Raw genomic sequence first — 20,071 nt, forward strand, 5'->3', positions numbered from 1 at the left:
TTAATTAATAATGGCCCCAAAGTGCAAGAGTAGTGATGCTGGCAAGTCAGATATGCCGAAGAGAAATTTTTGATCTCGTACTGTGCCTAATTTATAAATTAAACTTTATCATAGCTATGTATAGGAAAAAACATAGTATATATAGCGTTCAGTACTATCTGTGCTTTTAGACATCTACTGGGGATCTTGGAATGTATCCCCCATGGATACGGGGGGACTACTGTGCTTAATTCATTAACAAGATCAATTAAAATCCATTTTATGTTAGCATGTGTATTGTTAATGAAAAATAGATTCTCCAAAATGAAAAAAATACATAGTGAGAAGAGTGGCATTGTTTTACCTTTTTGCAAGTCTCTTTAATGTCTGGCTTAATCAGACATTTGGAAGACAGTTGGATTTGCAGATCTGCTCTGGATTCAGTTGTTGTGAGTTGTTTTGGTTGAAGTAAATGAAGAAAATTCAGGCTTACACAGAGGGAAGTGTATTTCAATAGCTTTTTCAAGTAATTGAGAATGTTCTTCTTCGATACTATATACTATACCACTTGACAAGTGGTAGTTTTTTTAAAAGTTAGTTTCAGTGTGGTGTCTGAAAACCATGTTAAGGAAGTCTGTGCAATTAAAGTGAATTAATTTTAAAAAATGGAGAAATATTCCTTGCTCATGGATGAGAGGACTCAGTTAAGGTGTGAAGTCACCAAAATTGATCTAGAGATATCATTCAGTTCCAGTCAAAATCCCAGCAGGATATTTTATAGAAATGGACAAGCTTACTCTAAAATTAATATGGAAAGGCATAGGAACTAGAATAGCCAAAACCATTTTGAAAAAGAGCAGAGTTGGAGGATTTCCACTACAGTACCTAATTTCAAGACTTACTATAAAGTTACAGTAATCAAGACATTGTGGTATTGGACAAAGAGTAGACATACGGATCACTGGAACAGGGTCGAGTTCAGAAATATGCCACACATATATGGTTAGTTGATTTTTGATTAAGGTACCAAGGCAGCTTATTGAAGAAAGGATAATCTGTTCAACAGTAGTGCCAGAACACTTGGACATCCATATGCAAAGTATGAAACTTGACCTCTATTTTGCGTCATGTACACAAATTAACTCAAAATGAATCATAGGCCTAAATATCAAAACTAAAACTTATAGGAAATATAGGAGAAAAATCTCTGTGATTGTGGTTTGTGCAGAGATTTTTGCCACAATCCAGAAGGTAAAAACTTGGTAAATTGGACTTTATCAATATTTAAAACTTGTATTAGAAAGACATTAAGAGAATGAAGAGAGAAGCCCCAAACTGGGAGAAAATATTGGCCAAACACATATCTGATGATGGACTGGTATCCAGAAGTCTCAGTACTCAATAATAAGAAAACAGCAATTAAAAAATGGCTATCAAGGGGCTGGCCCCGTGGCCGAGTGGTTAAGTTCGCACGCTCCGCTGCAGACAGCCCCGTGTTTCGTTGGTTCGAATCCTGGGCACGGACATGGCACTGCTCGTCAGGCCACGCTGAGGCGGCGTCCCATATGCCACAACTAGAAGGACCCACAACGAAGAATATACAACTATGTACCGGGGGACTTTGGGGAGAAAAAGGAAAAAATAAAATCTTTAAAAAAAAAAAAAAATGGCTATCAATTTGAACAGATACTTAACCAAAGAAAATAGATAGATTTCAATAAACCCACTGAAAGATGCTTAGCATCGTTAGTCATTAGGGAAATGTAAATTTAAATCATAATGAGATACCATGATGTGCCTATTAGAATTATTTGTAAGAACAACAATATATTGGCTCTTGACAAGGATGTGGAGCACTGGGAATTCTTATACCTTGTGGTGGGAATCCAGAATGGTAGTGCCACATTGGAAAAATTTGATAGTTTTCTTGTAAAGTTAAACATGCATTTACAGTATGATTTAGTGTTCTCACAAACAAACCCAAGAGAAATGAACACTTCTGGTCACACAAAAATCTGTACAGAAATATATGTAGTATTTTTATTTGTAGTTGTCAAAAACTGGAATACACAATCTCCTTCAACTGTTAGGTGAATAAAAATACTGTGAAATGTCCATATAATGAAATATTACTCAGGTAAAAAGGAACCAACTGCTGATACACACAACAATGTAGGTGAATCTCAAATGCATTATGCTAAGTGAAAGCAACCAGTGTCAAAAGGCTACATAATGTATGATTCCATTGATTTGACCGCCTGGAAAAAGCAAGGTTATAGAGACTGAAAACAAATTAGTGGTCACCAGGGACCGGGAGAGAAAGTTTGAGGGAATTTTGGACGGTGATGAAACTGTATTTAAGGTGGTGGAAAGCTGTCAGTCTCACAGTGGCAAATGCAAGTTTTCCAAAATTCCAGTTTTTCACTTGGAAGCTCAAATTTAAGCTTTGGCAACAAATACTTTAAGTTGTTTTCCTTGAAGTTACAGGTTTGTTTTTGAAATTTGAAAATTCTTTTGTTATTTATTCCAGTCTGAATAACCATGATTTTTCAGTTGTTCTTTCAGGTAGCAATTGTGTGCAAAATATCCTTCCCATTATGTCACACAAAATTTTTAAAAAACAGATACTCGAGTCCATATTTAATGACGTTAATGATTTTTTGCTACTTCATCAAGGGCATTCTTAAACAAAACTGGCTTTGTTTTAAAACTGCGTGTGGCAGTGAGGAATGCTGTGACTACTTCCAGTACTGGTTGGTACCACCCCCTTGATCCGTGCCAGCATTCTTACCGACCATTGCTTTCACACTGTCACTGTGTATGTAAAGAAAGTGAAAAAAACTGAATAATGTCTTAGTATTAATAGAAAAAGCATTGTCCTTGCAGACTGCCTGAAAGGGTCGTGGAGAACATGAGACGTTTGCCGAAGATGCTTTGAGAATCCGTTGTTAGATGTTTAACTTTAGTTGCTGATTTTTTACATTTATTACTCATGTCAAAGGATATAGTTTCTAAGTAAAACTTTTTAAGCAATCTGTGAAATTACGTGTTTTAAAAGTGAAGTAAAGGACATTAAGCATAAAATATTCTGGAGGCTCGCCCCGTGGCCGAGTGGTTAAGTTCGAGTGCTCCCCTTTGTCGGCCCAGGGTTTCGCGGGTTCGGATCCTGGGCGCAAACATGGCACTGCTCGTCAGGCCATGTTGAGGAGGCATCGTCCCACATGCCACAACTAGAACAACCCACAACTAAGATATACACCTATGTACCTGGGAGATTTGGGGAGATAAAGCAAACTAAGATATACAGCTATGTACCCAGGAGATTTGGGGAGATAAAGCAGGAAAAAAAACAAAAAGATTGGCAACAGTTGTTAGCTCAGGTGCCAATCTTTAAAAAAAAAAAGAATAAAATATTCTGATCTGCATATTCTTTATTCTGCAGTTCAAATACACTCCACCAGGTGGCATCATACCTCTGCTTGTTACCAACTCTTCCTAAAACTGAAGACACAACTTTTGATAAAGAATTCCTTCTGGAATTGCTGGTAAATATTAATGTTCTTTGAATTTTACATGAGGTTTTCCCTGCCATTTTGAATCATGCTTAAAGATGTAGGATTTGATAAAGATTTTTTTCCAGGCTAAAGATTAGGAAGATAATTCCTACCTGTTTTGGAATTAAATCATCATTTGATTTTCTCAGATTTCTTTTCTCATTTCTTGGATTCCGCTTCTTAAGTGTTTACCCCTTAAAACTGCTTTATGGTATGAATTCATTCTACACAACCATTTATGAGCAATTCTTTGTCAAGCACTGGATTCAGGCATTGGGGATATGTAGAGAGCTGACACCATTCCTGCCTTTAAGAGGTCATGCTTACACACACACACACACACGCATTGCATATTTATTCATATCTATCTATATAACTGTTAATTTTAAAAGTTACCATTTAAATATAGAACCTTGAATATTAAGCTATACCTTTATCACTGGAAAACTCAGAAATGTTTAGAAATAGAGTAAGTTATCACTGACTTAGTGGTTTAGAATTCCAAGGGGTTTCTCAGTCATTTTGGGAAATGAGGGGCTTTAACTCAAACTAGTACCTTTTTTTGGTAAAACTTTATTTTTTTAGTGCAGTTTTAGATTGATAGCAAAATTGAGGGGAAGAAATATACCTTACTTTCAACTTCAGTAGACTATTTTATAAAATGGATGAGTATTTGCCCATACCCCACTGTGAATATTTAGGTTATTTGCCATGTTCACTATTAGAAATAATGATACATTCCTTGTACATGGCTCTTTGTGCCCAAAATTGAACATTTAGGAGTGATCCTAGAAGTGAAATTGTTTGACTAAAGTGTGTGCTTATTTCAAAGATAAAAGAGGCAGCCAAACTATCCTCCAAAAGGTGTGTGTTGCCACCAACAATGTATTGAAGTATGTCTCCTTAAGCTCTTTCCAGCTTTGGATGTTATGAGTCGTCCCAATTTTTGTCAGTCTCATGGGTAAAAACATAATAGCTTGTTTTAATTTTTTGTTTCCTGACTGCTGTAAGGTTGAATTGTTTTTTCTATGTTTCAGACATTTTTTTATACCTACTCAAACATACACTGTGTGGATGTGTATATACATTTTTTTACATATATGGAACAGTAATGGGCATGTGATTTTGTGACTTATATTCCAAGCTAATATTTTTAAAATAGGGTGTAAAATATAATCCTTTACTGTAGAGAGCAAGAGGATGTGCTAGTTTTGGGTGCAGTAACAAGAAACTATTTGTAGCAGGTGTTTTAAGCCTGGTAACAGGTGTTTAAGTGCCATTTGGAGAGAAATCCTTGGGAAGGGTTTTAAATTAATTCAAGTATGGAAAATACCTTTTTATCTGTATATTTACTACGTGAAATACATGTCTTGGGTCACTGTCTTTGCCTTCCTTCTTACGAATCACTTTTCATTGTCTCTGACTACAAGTGCTTTTTAAAAATTCCTTGTCCTATTTTCTGACAATTTAAAATCTTCTCTCATAAGTCAGGTTTTAGGGATTAATAGTAAATCCTTACTATAGAAAGAAACAAGGATTTTTCCAGGAATCTTTCTAATGGAAAATAGGTTTGAGTATAAAGTTATCCTATGCCTTTTAGGGTCTCGTAGCTAAGATTTCATCCTTAAAATTTAAATAGTTATACCAAAAGAAAACAATTTTAAAATTTTATAGTGCTGCAATATCTGTCATTTCCTGCCTCTCCTAAAGGCTTTCCTCCGGCTTTGGATTCTTCTAATACAAATTATGATTAAAAAGTTAAGATATACGTATTGTTTAGATGATATCCCATTATCTTCTTTGCTAAAATAACACTATCTCTGCTGAAAATATGTGACACATTTTTGAAATATGCCATTATTTTAGCATCTGTTAAGTAACAAACATATTTCTGTTTTTGAGATAGATTACTATAATATTAACAATGGAAGGGTACACAGATATCATCAAGTCCAACTCTGATTTTACAAAGAAGACTGAGACCAGGTTATTAATAAAGTTTCGCAGATTGTTCAGCTTGTTAGTACAGGAATGAAAACTATAACCTAAGACATAGGGCTGCTGTTTTTTTCCTTACATTGGTAGAATACTAAGTGCTATGAGTTTTAAGGTCTTTGCATGTGCCAGGTACTTTGACACTATTTTGTTCCATTTCATTTTCATAAGAAACCTGAGATGTGAGTGGCGTTTTATCTGTTTTACTGAAAAGGAAACTAAGATCGAGGAGGTTGAAGTAACTTTCCCAGCTTTTACATAGTTCATAAATAGAGGTGCTGGGAGTTGAACTCAGATCTGTCTGATTCTTGAAGCCCATCACGATCGGTACCTCTTTTATCTTTGATTTATGGAGAAAATGGAAAAAGGAAAAAAAAATATCTTTTTAAGCGCTGCAGTAACTGAAAGACATGAAACTTCTCATTCCATACTTGGTGGTGAGTTTCTCCATAAATTATTTTGATTAAAAACTTTCTGCCCGAACCTGTTTCTTTTAGGTATCTCGTCATGAACGTCGAATTTCTCAGATTCAGCAATTGAACCAGATGCCTTTGTATCCAACTGAGAAAATCATATGGGATGAAAATATTGTCCCAACTGAGTACTATTCTGGAGAAGGTATGGTAAAGAAATACAGATTCAAGTGTAACATGAAACTTAGTTTTCAAATTCATCATATGTAACTGAAAATACATACATGAGGATAATTTTCTGGTACCTTCAAGTTCAACTTTAGAAGCTAGAAACTATTCAATATTTTGAATGCTTAGCATTAAGGATTTTTATTAAATTTAGCTATGCCCTAATGTGTGTGGGTGTATGTATTATCCTGTATGATCTATGACCATTTTAAAGCAATAAAACTGAATTTTAAGGAGACCTAATAATACAGGAAATGTAGCTTTCATTATGTCACTATAATAGGCTTTGTTTGGTAGTGCTTTATTTTTCAAAGCATTTTTTAGAGGCTCTTTTGAATTCCTTGTAGAGCCAGCTAATGACCACCAAACAAAAAAAAAGACATTGTCATTGGTTAATAATAAACCCTTCGTTTTGATCCAAAATGGAATTGCCTAGTTTGTTTACCTACCTAGTTCTCAACAGATTGTTTCTAAATGCTTTCACTCATCCTTTAAGGATGAGAATTCGCGACAATTCAGTGTATGTCAAAGTGCATTCTGACACATTTTGAAGACCTATTTTGAAAAAAATTACAGGAAATCTTTTGAATAATAGTATTATTATTAGAGGAAATAGGCTGTTGTAAAGACGTCACTATGTAAGCACTGGTATGTTAATTTAAGAGGAAAATTGTTATTTCGGAGTCAGATCCTGGAGTCATAACCCCAATAGACCCAGCGCTCTCAAATGATACTAGATTTCAGAATAGGGGACCTTCAGATCTTTTTAAGTTCTTACAGTGGTTAATGCATTGTTTTCTCACTTTTCTAATTCATTCATCCTAAAAACATTTATGACCATATATATATGACATCTAACTCTGACTCATCAGCCCCTAAAAGGCAAATACCACTCATGAGTATTTTATCTTTTTAATAAAATGTTTATGTATCCTTAAAAATGTAAACAGTCTTATATCTATTCAGTGATGCTGCTCTGAGTTTAAAACGCATTTTGCTTAGTATAAAATATTATTTTTCTTTCACTCCTGTGATTAACGAAGTGAAAAGGAGTACTTCTCAAAATTTAAGTCTTTGCACCTTAGAGGGAATGAAAGTATTTCAGAACAATAGTAGTTGCCAAATGGTTTGACTGTAACATAGCTGCTTCCAGAGACTTGGCTATGTCTTGCCATTGTTCTCCATTGACAGTGGATGGGATTATGTTTTGGAGGCCCAGTGTCTGATGCTGTGAAATAGGCAAAGATCAAAGCTAATTCTGCATGATTATGCAAGCTGCTTCTAGCTCCCAAGGAGAAAATAAGTGAAATTGGAACAGATATAAAACAATATAAGAATTGTAAAGAAAATCTTTGTAAAAATTTTCCCTTTTTTTAACCTTTTTGCTATAAAATAAACACTAATATAGAAAGCCACACAAAATATAGAACTTCGCTAATTATCATAAAGGAAACATCATGAAACTCTTGTAACCACCTTGTCAGCCATCCCAGAACCCTCCCATGTGTCCCCTCCTAGTTACCACTTCTTCCCTCCACTTGAAAGTAACCATTTCCTGACTTTTATAGCAGTCACTATCTTGTATTTCTTCCTAGTTTTATCACCCAGTTGGGCATCCCAAGACACATAGTTATGTACATTTTTAAAATGTCTTTTACTTAACGGGTACCCCCTATATCTCTTCCTTTTCTTTCTGTTGAACAATCTGAGTTGCTTGATCTGTATAGTTTTCCACAGTCTAGATTTTTCTGGTTGACTGCTCACAGTACAATTCAGCATGTTCTTCTGCTCCTTATTTTTCTTGCAAATTGGCAGCTGGATGCAGAGGCTTGATCAGGCTGAGGTTCTCTCTTCAGCAAGATTCTTGGAGATGGTGTGTTCTTTCATCAGGAAGCACATAATGTCTGGTTCTCTCTTTTTGTGATATTAGCAGCTATTGCTGCTTAACATCCTAGATTTGTTAATTCAATTTTGTGAGTTGACGAAATGGTTGCAAAATGGTGACATTTTGATTTTGTCTTTTTTTTTTTTTTTAATAAAATCATGCTATCAAAAGAGATGCTTTTCCTCCACCTCTGGCCTGAAGGAAATTGAATTAGATTATAAGTCAGAGTTTACTAACATAAATTATTTGAAATTTTTGTACATCGATGTTTCTTGCTTTTAGGTGCATTATTGCTTTGGTGAGTATGGATAGGGATGATGAAAATCATATGATTTGCCAATAAAATGTGTTTTGGGGTTCTTTTTTTTAACCTTTTTGATATTGCTCTTGAGTGGTTGGCCACTTATTCTCCAAGGGAAATAGTGTTAAGTGAGGATAATGGAAAAAATATTGTTCATTAATATAGTCAGAGAAGGGAAATAACTCCAGGAGTAACATATAATCAATGCCTAATCAAGACCTTGTCAAATATGCTGAATTTGAGACATCATTAAATTAGATTCTTACCAAATTTGTTAACTTTTTTTATACATAGAGCAGACATCTGACTAAAAATATACTTCAAATATGGATGTTATTCCTTTTCAGGTTGTCTTGCGCTTCCCAAGTTGAATTTGCAGTTTTTGACTCTTCATGATTACCTCCTAAGGAACTTTAATCTCTTCCGCTTAGAATCAACTTATGAAATTAGGCAGGACATCGAGGATAGTGTCAGCAGAATGAAGCCATGGTTCGTAAATTGGTTCCACTTGCAATGAAGAGATGTAAACTGTGCCTGACATACTTCTATCAGAAACCTCCTAAGTACATTTAGAAATAATATACCTGGCATGAAGATGCCCTCCAAAGTCTGAGCCACTCTTTGAGAAATTGTTTAATGTGAATTAGAATATATCAAAAGGTCTAAAATATAAAATATGTATCTAGGTACTTGGGAGTGGGGCTGGGGATAAGGGAGGAGAGGTCATCATTCTAGGGGGGGTCAGGTGGGAGGGAGAAATGTAGAGGGGAGTAGGTTGGGCATTAGTAAAAGGGTAAAGAGGGAAGGGTGTGGGTTGGCCCGCAGACCTGTGCTAGGGCAGGACATTTTAAGTCCTAGGAGAAGCTTATGAAGGGGTGTTCTGCTACCCCTGCTGCTTTTGTGCCTGTCACCACTAGTCTCAGTCAGCCTCTCTAAGGAACCTGGTGGGAGATGAGGGGAATTCCTAAACATTGCACAGAATGGAATATTGGAAAGTCCCATAGATTGCCTTGAAGAGACATCAACATTTACTTTAGGGCCAGTTGAGTATGTCTCAGTATTCAAGGAATTCTTATGTTTAAACTCAGCTCTCTACCTACTAGTTCATGTCTGGAGTTCCTTTAGCTAAGAAAAGACTTAATTCTAGTTATCGTAGACAGCTCTGTATTATGAGATTTGTAAAGGTTAGTTTTGCCTTTTCAACGTGACTGACCATGGGTAAATGCCCTTCATTCACTATTTCATTCTAAGTATGAAATTGATGGAGATATGTTAATTATCTAAGTGAATATAAATGAGTTAAGTAATTCTGTAAAATGAGTTCTCCTTACATGATAGTCACACCATGCATACATACACAGTTATACTGCATTCTATATGAAAGGCTTAACATTGTGACTGTGAACTGATTCAGCTATCTTCCAGGCTTCTCTCCTTGCTAGTTACAGAGAGCTACATGGACACTGTGGTTATGATCCGTTTTTCTCACTTCCATATTTTATTTCATACACAGTTCTATTTTTTAATTAATTATTATGTGAAAAGTTATTCTGGGTGAGACTATAAAACACAACATAAACTATTTTTGACTTAATAATCAGTTGAGTCAGTAGGCAGGCTAGCACTCTGAAATTTGTATACCCACTGGCTGATTATCCCTGCCCACAGCTTTGCTGAAATCATTGCCCATTGTTTGGACCCCGGGGGAGTGCTTAATCAGAAAGCTTACTTATAATTTATGGTTACCTTGCGTTTACATGCTCAGATTCTGGACCTCATTTTGGCCATTTTGCAAAGAAGGGGTTTATTAACTAGCAGGTCATCAAATAAAATTCACTTATGTTTTACTTCAATGCCAAATAAAACAGTAATACTTAGCATTCGTACGGTCTATTAATAAAGAACATTTTTTTTTACTTACATTATTTTCTGCCACAAGGAAAAAATTTCACTTTTTGAAGTTAACGTGATAATAAATTTTTCTAAATTTTCATTCCTAATTGCCCGTCAGTGAAAACTGTTAAAATTGATGAGATCTACAAAGGGTCTTGGCTTCTTTCTGTTCCATGTGTCCTGAAGGTAGAAAACTAGCAGGGGCATTTTTACTGATTGCATAGTTCTAATGATCATGTTTTCAAGCTGCTGAAACTACTGAGCAGTGTAAGAAAGTATATGCTTATGAGGGACAGAAATCTCTACATACTTTTTAATGCTTCATGTTACAGGTAGATTTTATAAGCGGGGAGAGTAGATTAATGGTTGCCTGGGGGTAGAAACAGGGATTGACTGCAGTTGAACCGGAGGAATCTTTTTTAAGTATGAGGGAACTGTTCTAAAATTGGATTGTGGCGGTGGATGCACAAGTCTGTAAATTTACTAAAAATTATTGAATTGAATTTTATGGTATATAAACTGTACTGTAGTAAAGTTGTAAAAAAGTGGGGAAGGTGATAGAAAGTTATTACAAAAGCATTTAGATACAAGGTAATAATGCCTTTCAGAAATTGTCCCAGTGCTAACCAGCTCGTTGGATTGTAGAACTTTTATTTTTAGTTAGTTTCACTCTTTGATCTTAAGTTCTATGATTTTTTGTTGTGACACAAAGGCTTTACTTAGGATATAGTTTTTCCTTATATTTGTAAGCATGTCTTTTTTTGGCAGTCTTTTCCAATTTTGGAGTGTTGCAGTTTTTATGTTACAGATTTCCCAAATACACTATTTAATGTGAAAACTAAAGCACTAGATAGACTAATGTAAGAAGAAAGAATGAGTATTTGGATGTTAGCGGTTATTACAACTAGCTTAATTATTTTTCCCCCCAATCCATGGTAGCATCTTTTAACTTAAACATTATGCCCTAACGGAGGCATTTGCGTAGATGTTATCATTTGCTTGTTTCTAATTTTTTAAATTCTAGCTTGTTCCAAAACATTTTTGAAACAACTTATAAAAATACTTATAATACATAAGATAAAATGTTAACAGTTGAGACTATCTTGATAAAGAGGGGGAAAGGATTGGAATATAAAATAGAACTAAATGTGTTCGATTATTTTATTCTTTGACAAAATGGCTTAGTTCTTATATACATGGAGTTATCATTTTTTCCATGGATGTAGGGGATATTCCTCTACTTCCCTTTCTTTTCTGGACCGTGTTTGCCTGTTTCATCCTACCATAAATACTCCCTATGTAATTGGGACTTAGATTTTTTTTTTAAAAGTTTAGAAATAAGAGTTACTAATGTTGGGGCTTAAATACTAGCTAAACATGTATTCTTACTTACAAGTTTTACTTGTCCAAAAGTTGGGGAAAAGTTATTTTTGTTTAAGTAATCATCTACTTCTTTGATTTCCAGGCAGTCTGAGTATGGTGGTGTAGTATTTGGTGGTTGGGCACGAATGGCTCAGCCCATTGTGGCTTTCACTGTAGTTGAGGTTGCCAAACCCAACATAGGTGAAAACTGGCCAACCCGAGTTCGTGCAGATGTTACCATCAATCTGAATGTCCGCGATCACATCAAAGATGAATGGGAAGGTAATTTTGTATTTCAAAAAGCGGTTACCTTTTGCCTTTTTAGTTTATAGACTTAGAGCATTAGCAAAGTACTTTCACTAAATGTTACTCTTTTAAACTTCTATTAAATTTTATCTTTAAAATTTGATTTAAAGAATAGCAGTTGTCTTTATAATTATTAGTAGTAAAAATACCAAGGATCATACAAGAATAATTAAATACCTTAATACTTTAATAAAAGATAGAAAATAGCATGTATATCAAAGTGTTTTGGAAGTTATGGTTTGCAGAGCTAAGAGAAAAGCATTTTAAGTCTTAAATTTAGTAAGATATTGTTTATGAATTTATAGGATCAGCATAAAAAGAATAAAAATATTACTGTTCACTAAAGAAAAGAAGAAACCCACATATAACTTGCACATGTGCAGAGCAAGTAAGGAAAATTGTTGTTTTTAAAAAAGATAAAAGCAGTGCAAGTGAACATAATAGGGATATATAATTTGTGGAAAGTAAATATACAAAATCAAAATTGGACAAGCTCAAAAGGAATTTTAGGGGGAACTAGTAAAAGAACTCAGAAAGAAATAATAATAATTTATTTGTACCAAAGGGAGGAAGTCAGATAAAGAATGAGTGAAATCAAAGGTACTCAAGGATAAGTAATAATTGCAGAGAAATTAAATGTTATTTTCCTTTTCTTCACTAGGCAAGATTTTATGGATGGAAGTTTTATGTCACAACTAATTTTGTTTAGAAGCAAGTATGTTCAAAGTTACTAAGTCAGGTAGTTAAAATATCAATAACACCTTGCCAGAAATGGCACATGAATTGATTTTTAATTGGCACTTTTATATTTTTCTCCCAGCTGTCTGTGAGAGCTCTTGCTGCCCTGTTGTGAGAAATAGTAGCCGGTAGGTTTTATCTCCTTCCCCCTTCTTGGCATGCCAGAAGGAAAGGGATAGTCCCTTACCAGATCAGTTTTCAGAAATTATTGCTCCCAGTATAGCTGTTTATAACCATAGGGACTGTATGATATATTTATCAAATAGTTTTGAAGGAATCCAGCAGTGAAGCTGGCCACATGTTTAACAAATGGCCACTGTAGTGGGTGTAGTTTGTGACAGATTGTTTTTGTGACTCCTGTATCCTTCAAAAGAGTTCCAATCTGGTGCATTACAATCTAGAATAATGTGTACCTTTATTATTGCTGAATCTCCAGAGAGACATTAAGTTGCTGGAGAAGTTCTTATATTTATTACCCCTTGGAGCTTAAGGAGGTATTAAAATAAACACTGTTTTACATGGTAATAAATTGAAATAATTTATTGGCTACCCCCAGAAGTAGTACTGGTTGGAAATAAAACATTGAAAAAAAAAAAGACCCTTTATAGAAGTTTATGGATGACAGAGATGAGTCTGCCTTATGGTATTAAGGGAAAAAAATGGATGTTTTACTCAACCCCCTTTCCTCCATTACTCTGGAGACTGTTACAAAAGGACATCAGACAGTCTTTTTGTCTCTCTCTCTTTTTTTTGCTTGCTTTCTTTTAAATATAGGCCTCTGGTAGAATGAGAAATAGAATGGGTGAATTTTGGTGGGCAAAATAAGGAACAATAGGGTATTGTGGGACCAGTCATTCACATTATTGGGTGTGGTGGCACAGAGAAAAGTGTTTTCTGGGAGGCCAGAGCTAAAATTCAGTGCCTGTATTGATCCCAGATAGAGTAACCAAATAGAAAATGGAGGCAAAAAGTGAGAGGGAAGTGCTGTAAACAGTAATGAATATTGTCCTTTAAAAACAGAACAGTTTTGAAGAGTTTAAGCTGAATACTATAAAACATTCTTCTTGTCCCTTCAAGAAGGTATGAAGCTCAGGCTTTTGTCTTCTCTGTTACTCCATGTAAAATTAAGGAAACAGAATTAACAAAACTGAAATGCTGGATTCCGCTCCAGAAGGCACAGTCAGGAAAGAGTGAATGCAAATAGTTGAAATGAGAGAGTGAGTTGAGCTCATTGTAATATAGGTATTTTTCATGTGGATCTAAGACTTCCATAGTAAAATGATCTGCTTTAGGCCAGAACTAGCAGTTATCCCTCAGTGATTCCAAAAAGTAGCATTGGTAGGGACTAAATTACTTCTCGGCTATTTCTTTGGCTCTAAGACTTAGAAGTTTTAATGAGTTTTGCAGTTCAGAAATCATACAGGCATTGCAACTGACAGAGTAGAATAGTTCCCTTAGTTTTCATTACTTCTCCTGCTTCTTTGCATAGAATTTGTTAGGAAATAATTACAATGGTCATTATTATGAATCAGAGTTACTATTTCTAGCACACTTGAACCCCACTCTATATTGAAACAAACCCAGAATGATCCCAGTACTGTTAGCTACACCTTCACACTGCTGATTTGATTCAGTTGTGTGTCTTGTTACAAAAGCTATGAACAGATAGACTGCTTAAGTTTGTATTTATATCATACAATGACTAACAAAAATGAATCAGAAAAGAAATGAAGACTAAGTGGAGTAACATTACATTCTGTGTGGTCTACTTTAATGTCCCTTGTCATCCAACGTCTCTACTTTTTTTTTTGAGGAAGATTAGCCCTGAGCTAACATCCACTGCCAATCCTCCTCTTTTTGCTGAGGAAGATTGACCCTGAGCTAGCATCTGTGGCCATCTTCCTCTTCTTTATATGTGGGATGCCTACCACAGCATGGCTTGATAAGCGGTGTGTATGTCTGCACCTGGGATCTGAACTGGCAAACCCTGAGCCGACAAAGCAGAGCGCACAAACTTAACCACTATGCTACCAGGCCGGCTCCCAGTGTCTCTACTTTTAATAGACCTTGGAATCCAGTTGAATCCGTTAGTTAAAAACTGAGAAGCTGTGGGCTTTGACACAAGTCCAGTATCTTATTTCTTGACATTCACGTATGAAAATTTTCAGTATTTGCCAACTGAAACTATATATTCAACCATCTTCTCAAGATGATACCTGTAAACAATGCTTTTGTGCTTTGATGAATTATTCTTGAGTCGACCTCTTTTGGGGAAATACAGTTAGGCTGTTGTTGGAGTGGCACTGATGGATGGTTTAAACTGATGTTAGAAACCTGCTAAATATGATATAGATGGATTATATGCCAGCCATATTTTTGGTTACTTATTAAGAATGTTAAAAATAAGAATGATGACGAGCATCCAATTTTGGAGCTGTAGCATGACTTAGAGGACTTATTCAGTAAGGTATTCATGGCATAAAAGTTTCTAATTTTAAGATAAAGAGATTTTCAATTATTGCTATCAAACATCAAGTATTAAAGATTATAGGAAAACCCATAATTGTATTATAATGCAAATATAACTGTTGATCATCTCTGATATTTTAAATGCTTTTTGTATCTTTATTCCAAAGATAAGAGGATGAGAATTTGCCAGCAGAAGACTAAAAACGATGGCATTCTAATAATTGAAAATGTCTTTATGTTTTACCAGGACTTCGTAAGCATGATGTATGCTTTTTAATTACCGTGCGTCCCACGAAACCTTATGGTACCAAGTTTGACCGGAGGAGACCTTTTATTGAACAGGTTGGCCTGGTTTATGTCAGAGGCTGTGAAATCCAGGGCATGCTGGATGATAAAGGGCGTGTCATTGAAGACGGTATGGTGATCTATATTTTTGAAACAGTATGTGTACATAATGATAAATTTCTTTGCCTTTTTTCCTTTTTGCGTCTTACGTAATATTTTTTAGTTGTTTTATGTACTACATAGACACAAAGGATTATACGTAAAATACATTGTAGGATACCTACTACCCAATTTTAGAAATAAATAATATAGTTTCTAAACTTCTGTGTTAGATATTAGAAAGGACAGGATCTTTGGAAATAACTTTTATTTAAAACTTTTCCTTTTATACTGCTTTACTATGTTGCTTTTAAAAATCTCTAAACACCTCTTACAATTGTTCGATGATATATTTGCCTAATTTTTCTTCCTTAAGTGAAACATTTGATTCATTATAGCCGTGGTTCTCAGTTGGGGACGGCACTACCTTGCATTTTGAAATATATAGTGGTATTTCCATTGTTAAATGACTAGGGTAGGGGTAGGGGATGGTGAACTGTTGACATTTGATGGATGGTGGCCAGGGATGCTAAACATCTAAACAGAACTGTCTTGTAGAGGGAGCTGTCCTGCCTAAGATGCCAGCATTACCCCATTTAGAAACATTGCCTTACAGGGTTAGTCAGCTCTTTCATTTCTTTAGGCTTATCACTGATTGCTCTTAGAAATTCTTTTGTATGTTGTCCTGACTTTTTTGTAATGCCTACTATTAAATTATAACTACATCCATGTCTAGTGTTGATTTTACAGTTCGTTTACTAAGCTTCTCTTAGAACTTGAATCAGCTCCTACTACCTGTGATTTCAAGATCGCACCATTGCTAAAGTGCTGATAATTAGGCTACTTTTATCACTAGAATGAAGGAAAATAGGAGAAGGGAATGGAGGATAGGTGAAATAAACATAAGGCCACATAATGGGACCAGAGTTGGAAGTCTAAGATGAAAAGAATGGAGAGATGGCAAAGGGGCAAGAAAAAGCCTCTGAGCTTTCAGCCATTAGTATATGAAATTTTCTTTCATACTAGTGATGTTCGGTATGGAATGTGGAAGGATGAAAAGAGTGATCAACCAAGTACTTACTATATGTAAGGCAGCAGTAGGAGCTATGCGTCACACAGAAGTAACGTTCTTTGACTTCTAAGGCTCCTATTTTAGTTGAGGGCATATACATATAATCACAATTCATGGCCTTGCATCATAGACATTACATGACTTTTCTGGGAAGAAATAGTAAGAATTTAGAGAAAGGAGAAAATATTTTCAGCTTCTTGAAATTTGTAATGGTTGAGTGAAAGGCATTCTAGTTAGGGGAATGGCTGCAGTTAAGTCTGGAAAATTTACTCATCATTTCTAGAAAAGGAATACTACTGACTTACTTTGATATTTGAAAGTATATATTTCTTTTAACACACCTTTTCAAAATGTCCAGGACCTGAACCAAGACCCAATCTTAGAGGGGAGTCAAGGACATTTAGAGTGTTTTTGGATCCAAACCAGTATCAACAAGATATGACCAATACTATACAAAATGGAGCAGAAGATGTGTATGAAACTTTCAATATAATAATGAGGAGAAAACCAAAGGAAAATAACTTTAAGGTAATTTTTGGGCTATATAACTAAATGTACTGTGTCATAATTTGGATAACTTTTAGGACGTAAATACATAGATACTAAGTGTAAAAATGATCTGTTAAGACAATCATGATTGCTGCTTTTGTTTTAATTCTAAACAGTTCTTTTATGTTCTTAACATATAGATTAAATACAACTTAAGGAAATTCATTTGCTAAATCTGTTTTGTCTTTTCATGGTCTAGAAACTTAAAGTATAAATTAATCTAGGTGTTATTTTAAGATGAGCTTCCTTCCCTCTTTTTGTATATTAGATACTCAGTTTATGCCCCAGTAAGAGCTGAAGAAAACTGCTTGTTTATTTGTTTACTGGGACTTTTTTTTTTTTGAGGAAGATTAGCCCTGAGCTAACGTCTGCCATCAATCTTCCTCTTTTTGCTGAGGAAGACTGGCCCTGAGCTAACATCTGTGCCCATCTTCCTCTACTTTATATGTGAGACGCCTGCCACAGCATGGCTTGAGAAGTGGTGCATGGGTCCACACCCAGCATCCAAACCGGTGAACTGTGGGCCGCTCAAGCAGAATGTGTGAACTTAAGTGCTGTGCCACTGGGCCAGTCCCTGCTGGGACTTGTTTTATAAATCAAAACTAGGTGCACCCCCAGATCACTTTAAGAATACAGATGTGGAACCTCAGGGCTCTGAATTACTCTATGATGTAATATATTTAGACTTTACTCATTAGTAGGAAAAGGGAGATTTGGGGGCTAGAGAGCTTTATTTTTATAATAACTTTGTGGAGAGAAGGAGTTTTCGTACAGGAAGATTTTTTAAAAATTATTGTTGAAAACTATATTATAAAACTTAAACCTGGAGCACTCAGTTCTAGCATTTGTTAACACTAGCTTTTTCACGAGTGCTTGTCTTTTCTCTCTCCCCCAAAACACACTGCTTCTTATACATTATCACATTATTACCTTTTTTAACCCATTGTAATTAAAGAAGAAAACTTACGTACAAAGGAATTTATTCCCCATCTCACTCTGTTGTTGAAGACAAAACACTGGAAGTGCCTCGATCTCTTTTTGTCTCATGCTCCACATCCAGTCCCTCAGTGTGATTAGCTCACCACCTCTACCGATGCCACGTCCAAGACACCCTCATCTCTCACAGCCCTGCTTACCTTCTTGACTGCTGCTACCCTTACACTATTCTCCACATAGCCACTGAATGTAAATTGTACCTTAGTACCTCTGTTCAACACCCTTTAGTGGTTTCCCATCACGGTAGAAAGTTACCATAATCCAAGAGGCCCCTTCATTTTCTGTCCTCTGGCTGCCTCTCCAACATCATTTTCTAACACTTTTCCCTTATTCACTCTGTGCCAATCTCACTGGCCTTTTTGCTGTTTTTAATAATCCAAGCTTTTGCACGTGCTGTTCCCTTTACCTACACAGTCTTCCTCCAGGTACTTAGGAGGTCTGTTCCGTCACTTTACATGGGCCACTCTGTTTAAATGTTTCCTCCTAGGAGAAGCCCTCTCTGGCAACTTATCCAAAGTAGCATCTCCCTTTCTCATCATTCTTTATCCAGTTACCTTTAGTTTTTCTCACACCCTCATGATTATATATTTGTTATTTCTCTGACATTAGAATGCAAGTTTATGAGGGCAGGATTTCTCTTTTGTCTGTTTCTGTTTTGTTTCTCAGTAATGATTGAGTTTCAGTCAGTTTACTAAAAATGGAAAAAAAGTTCCTTTATTATATTCATTCTTTTGACTGTTTAATGCCTACTATGTGTCTGACATTGTTCTAAGTTATGTGGAGCTAATAAAGATGGATAACACACAGCTTTACCTTTAGGGAACTTAGACTACTAATAAGGTAAGTTAGAAATAGAAACACTACTATGAAAGGTGAGAAGGTGCCAAAAGCCGTAAGAAGGATGCACATAAAAGTGTCATGGAACTCCAAAAGAGGCGTTCAGTTCTGACCCAAGAAAGACTGGAGTGACCAGCTTGCCTATGTTTGGGAAAGGAAGAATGCTCTTTTGGTATCTTTGGTGTTTCGTTATCTACCTGGACCACATCCCTCATTTGTTTCCTTCTCTTTTCCTGTTCGTACAGCCTGTCCTAATCTGGATACTTCACTTCTTGCCTGAATAGTTGCACTAAGTAGCCTCCTCTGTCTGTACTCTGTTCTTCTCAGAGTCAGTCACCTATTTTTCATACACTTCTACTGATAATTTTACTCTGCTTCTCTGAACGTTTCTGTGACTTTCCATTAATGATGAAATAAATCACAGCTTTTTCACAAATCCTTTACTCGAGCTAAATTGAAAGGCCACTTTCCTCTGTGAAACCTTTCCTAATGTCAAAAGTCTCCCCTACATCCATCTCTCACTTATCTTGAACTGTGTTCCTATTGTGTTTAGTAATATTCTTTATTATTTGCCACATTCTGCTGCTTTGTATTGTTGGTAACGACATATTTTGTCTCCCTACTAGAGTCGTAATTATCTTAGAGAGTAGAGCCCTCATCTCATTCATCATTACTTGAACATATTCAGTTATCTGTCCATCCATCCACTTACCCATCCCATATTTAAACTGTTATAGATCCCTGCTCTCATGGAAATTACTTTCTGATGGGGATTAGACAAATGATAAGCAAATAACCAATACATGAAAAAGAGAATTTCAGGTAGTGATAAATGCAAGAAAATAAAACAAGGCAGCGTGACAAGAGTGTGATTAACATACACCAACCTGTTATTTTCTTACCCTGTCGGATTGTATAACATTTATGATATAAAAATGGCTGGTTTGGTTATTTTATTCTTTGAAATTAGTAGCCTAGCCTTCTGATTTCTATATGTGGGATAGATCACTTTGTTGAAATAATTATTGCAAGGTCTAAGAATTTGCTTTGGTTTTAGTAATTACTTCTGACAGTGTATATATTATCTACTGTAAAGACCTTTTGTTGTAG

General features: G+C 35.5%; 1 protein-coding gene across 1 annotated transcript in view; it reads left to right on the forward strand.

Moving 5' to 3' along the window:
- Positions 1-20,071, forward strand: part of AQR (aquarius intron-binding spliceosomal factor) — a 95,829-nt gene that overhangs the window by 35,778 nt on the left and 39,980 nt on the right. Inside the window, exons 14-19 of the mRNA XM_008517321.2 lie at positions 3,422-3,524; positions 6,026-6,146; positions 8,703-8,844; positions 11,714-11,892; positions 15,371-15,538; positions 16,938-17,107. Coding sequence (XP_008515543.2) covers positions 3,422-3,524; positions 6,026-6,146; positions 8,703-8,844; positions 11,714-11,892; positions 15,371-15,538; positions 16,938-17,107 — 883 coding nt within the window. The remainder of the gene's footprint in view (positions 1-3,421; positions 3,525-6,025; positions 6,147-8,702; positions 8,845-11,713; positions 11,893-15,370; positions 15,539-16,937; positions 17,108-20,071) is intronic.

This window comes from Equus przewalskii, chromosome 1 (genome assembly GCF_037783145.1).
Source record: "Equus przewalskii isolate Varuska chromosome 1, EquPr2, whole genome shotgun sequence".
NCBI lineage: Eukaryota > Metazoa > Chordata > Mammalia > Perissodactyla > Equidae > Equus > Equus przewalskii.